At 50.4% G+C, this 2,500-nt stretch overlaps 1 protein-coding gene across 1 annotated transcript in view; it reads right to left on the reverse strand.

Annotated features, from left to right (window-relative positions):
- mbtps2 (membrane-bound transcription factor peptidase, site 2) overlaps positions 1-2,500 on the reverse strand; it is a 27,813-nt gene that overhangs the window by 18,127 nt on the left and 7,186 nt on the right. The window contains 4 exon segments of the mRNA XM_080547244.1: positions 1,646-1,807; positions 1,810-1,825; positions 1,912-1,934; positions 1,937-2,029. Coding sequence (XP_080403370.1) covers positions 1,646-1,807; positions 1,810-1,825; positions 1,912-1,934; positions 1,937-2,029 — 294 coding nt within the window.

Genomic DNA, 2,500 nt, shown 5'->3' on the forward strand with positions numbered 1-2,500 from the left:
GTGAGTTCAAATCCCGCCTGAAACACCACCACTAGTGTACCCTTGATTAAGACCTGGGAACACCACCACTAGTGTACCCTTGATTAAGACCTGGGAACACCACCACTAGTGTACCCTTGATTAAGACCTGGGAACACCACTACTAGTGGGCCCTTGAGCAAGGCACTTAGCCCTCAGTTACTCCAGGGGGAATGTCCCTGTAAGTCGCTTTGGATAAATGGCAAATTCATTCTAATTCTAAAGAGGTAGAGACAGAACTCAACTTCCTCTTACACTGCCACACACGGGCAGAAACAAGAGCAGCATTCTTCCCTCAGAACGACACGGCGTTACAACACAGACACACACACACACACACACACACACACACAACAACAGTGTTCACATACATAACCAACACATCAACAACATGCAGCTCCTATTGGGGGAGAAAAACCAGACTGCTCCGAACTGGCAGCTAGATACATGGCTTGCTGCCACAACCTTAGTGTGTGTGTGTGTGTGTGTGTGTGTGTGGTGTGTGTGTGGTGTGTGTGTGTGTGTGTGTGTGTGTGTGAGTGTGTGTGTGTGTGTGTGTATGTGTGTGTGTGTATGTTAGTGTGTGTTTGTGTGCCTGCATGTGTGTTAGTGTGTGTGTGTGTGTGTGTGTGTGTGTGTGTGTGCCTGCATGTGTGTTAGTGTGTGTGTGTGTGCCTGCATGTGTGTTAGTGTGTGTTAGTGTGTGTGTGTGTATGCCTGCATGTGTGTTAATGTGTGTGTGTGTGTGTGTGTGTGTGTGTGTGTGTGTGTGTGTGTGTGTGTGTGTGCCTGCATGTAGGGCCCTATGAAATCTGTTCCCCCTTATTCCATTACATTATTTCGTCCTTTTCATTTTATGAACTCTGAATGACAGTTGGATTCACTAGAAGATGAACATCTGTTATTGACGATCTGACGCTACTGTATCTATAGGCCTGCAGCCATGGTTGAATGTTGTCTATATCCTGCTTATTCTATTATTGATCGTTGTCTATATCCTGCTTATTCTATTATTGATTTTGACTTTGTATTTCTGCTGCAATGCCAATGCCTATTTGAACCTGTGCCCAAGAATGTTACTCCTTGTACACACATCGAAGTAATAAAAGCAATTCTGATTCTGATGACAATATGAATGTTATTTCAATTCAAGTGCTTCTAGAAGGATAGCTAGAATAACAGCTGCTTCAAATCAGTCAAACACATTCACTGCAAAAATAAGAAAGTATTGACGAACAAAACGTGGAACATGGTCCCCGCCTCAGGAGGGAGCAGCACGTGCCCTGAGCAAGGCACTTAATCCCCAAATGCTCCAGGGGCGCCGAATACGGCTGGCCCCCTGCCTAGACCCTGAGCCTCGAGCAAAAAATACCAAATTCCAACAATTAACTTCAAGTTGATTCCATAGCAATAAATCAGTAAAATTAAGTTGTTTTTAAGTTGTTTTCCTTATCATTTCAATGCGATTTTTCAATATTGCCTAATTCCTCATTAATCATTAATGACCCCACCCATGGCTGTTCTCGTGTTAAGGCTGTTCTGGTGTTAAGGCAGTTCTGGTGTTACGGCTGTTCTGGTGTTAAGGCTGTTCTAGTGTTAAGGCAGTTCTAGTGTTAGGGGTCTCCACCTCGGCTGTGGGCCCAGCTGGGCTGCAGGCTGGCCAGGGGAACACAGTAGCCTGTCTGGGGCGTGTGTGTGAGCAGGGAGAGGCAGGAGCTCCAGTGGTCCACCCCTCTGACAGAGCAGTCCTCTAACGACGTCACTATGTCCCCCACGGACAGACCCCTGCACCGTCCGCTGGAGAGCCCTGGAGAGAGAGGAGAGAGGAGAGGGGTGGGTAGACAGACAGACAGACAGACAGACAGACGCACGCACGCACGCAGAGAGACTGACCGGCACCACCTCGGTGACGACCGCCCGGCCCCGGTGGTGTAGGCAGGGAACAGCAGGACTGGCAACAGGAAGAGGAAACACAACGCTGCCAGGCACAGGACAAAGTTGTGCCACACCCCTAGAGAGAGAGAGAGAGAGAGAGAGAGAGAGAGGGAGGGAGGGAGGGGGAGGGGGGAGGGGGAGGGGGAGGGGGGAGGGGGAGGGGGAGGGAGGGGGGAGGGAGGGAGAGGGAGAGGGAGGGAGAGGAGAGGGAGGGAGAGGGAGGGATGGAGGGAGAGGGGATGAGAGGGAGGGGAAGGGAGGGAGGGAGAGAGGGAGGGGAAGGGAGGGAGGGAGAGAGAGAGGGAGAGAGAGAGAGAGAGGGAGGGAGGTGAAGGAGGGAGGGAGATGGAGAGAGAGAGAGAGGGGAGGAGGAGGGGAGAGGAGAGGAGGGGAGAGAGAGGAGAGAGAGGGGGGAGAGAGACAGAGAGATAGAGAGAGAGAGACACACATAGACAGAGAGAGAGAGAGAGAGAGAGAGAGAGAGAGAGAGAGAGAGACAGAGAGACATTAACACAACATGACATCATGTCATACCTCTACACAGCCT

Source organism: Nansenia antarctica (genome assembly GCF_963989245.1).
Source record: "Nansenia antarctica genome assembly, chromosome: 17".
NCBI lineage: Eukaryota > Metazoa > Chordata > Actinopteri > Argentiniformes > Microstomatidae > Nansenia > Nansenia antarctica.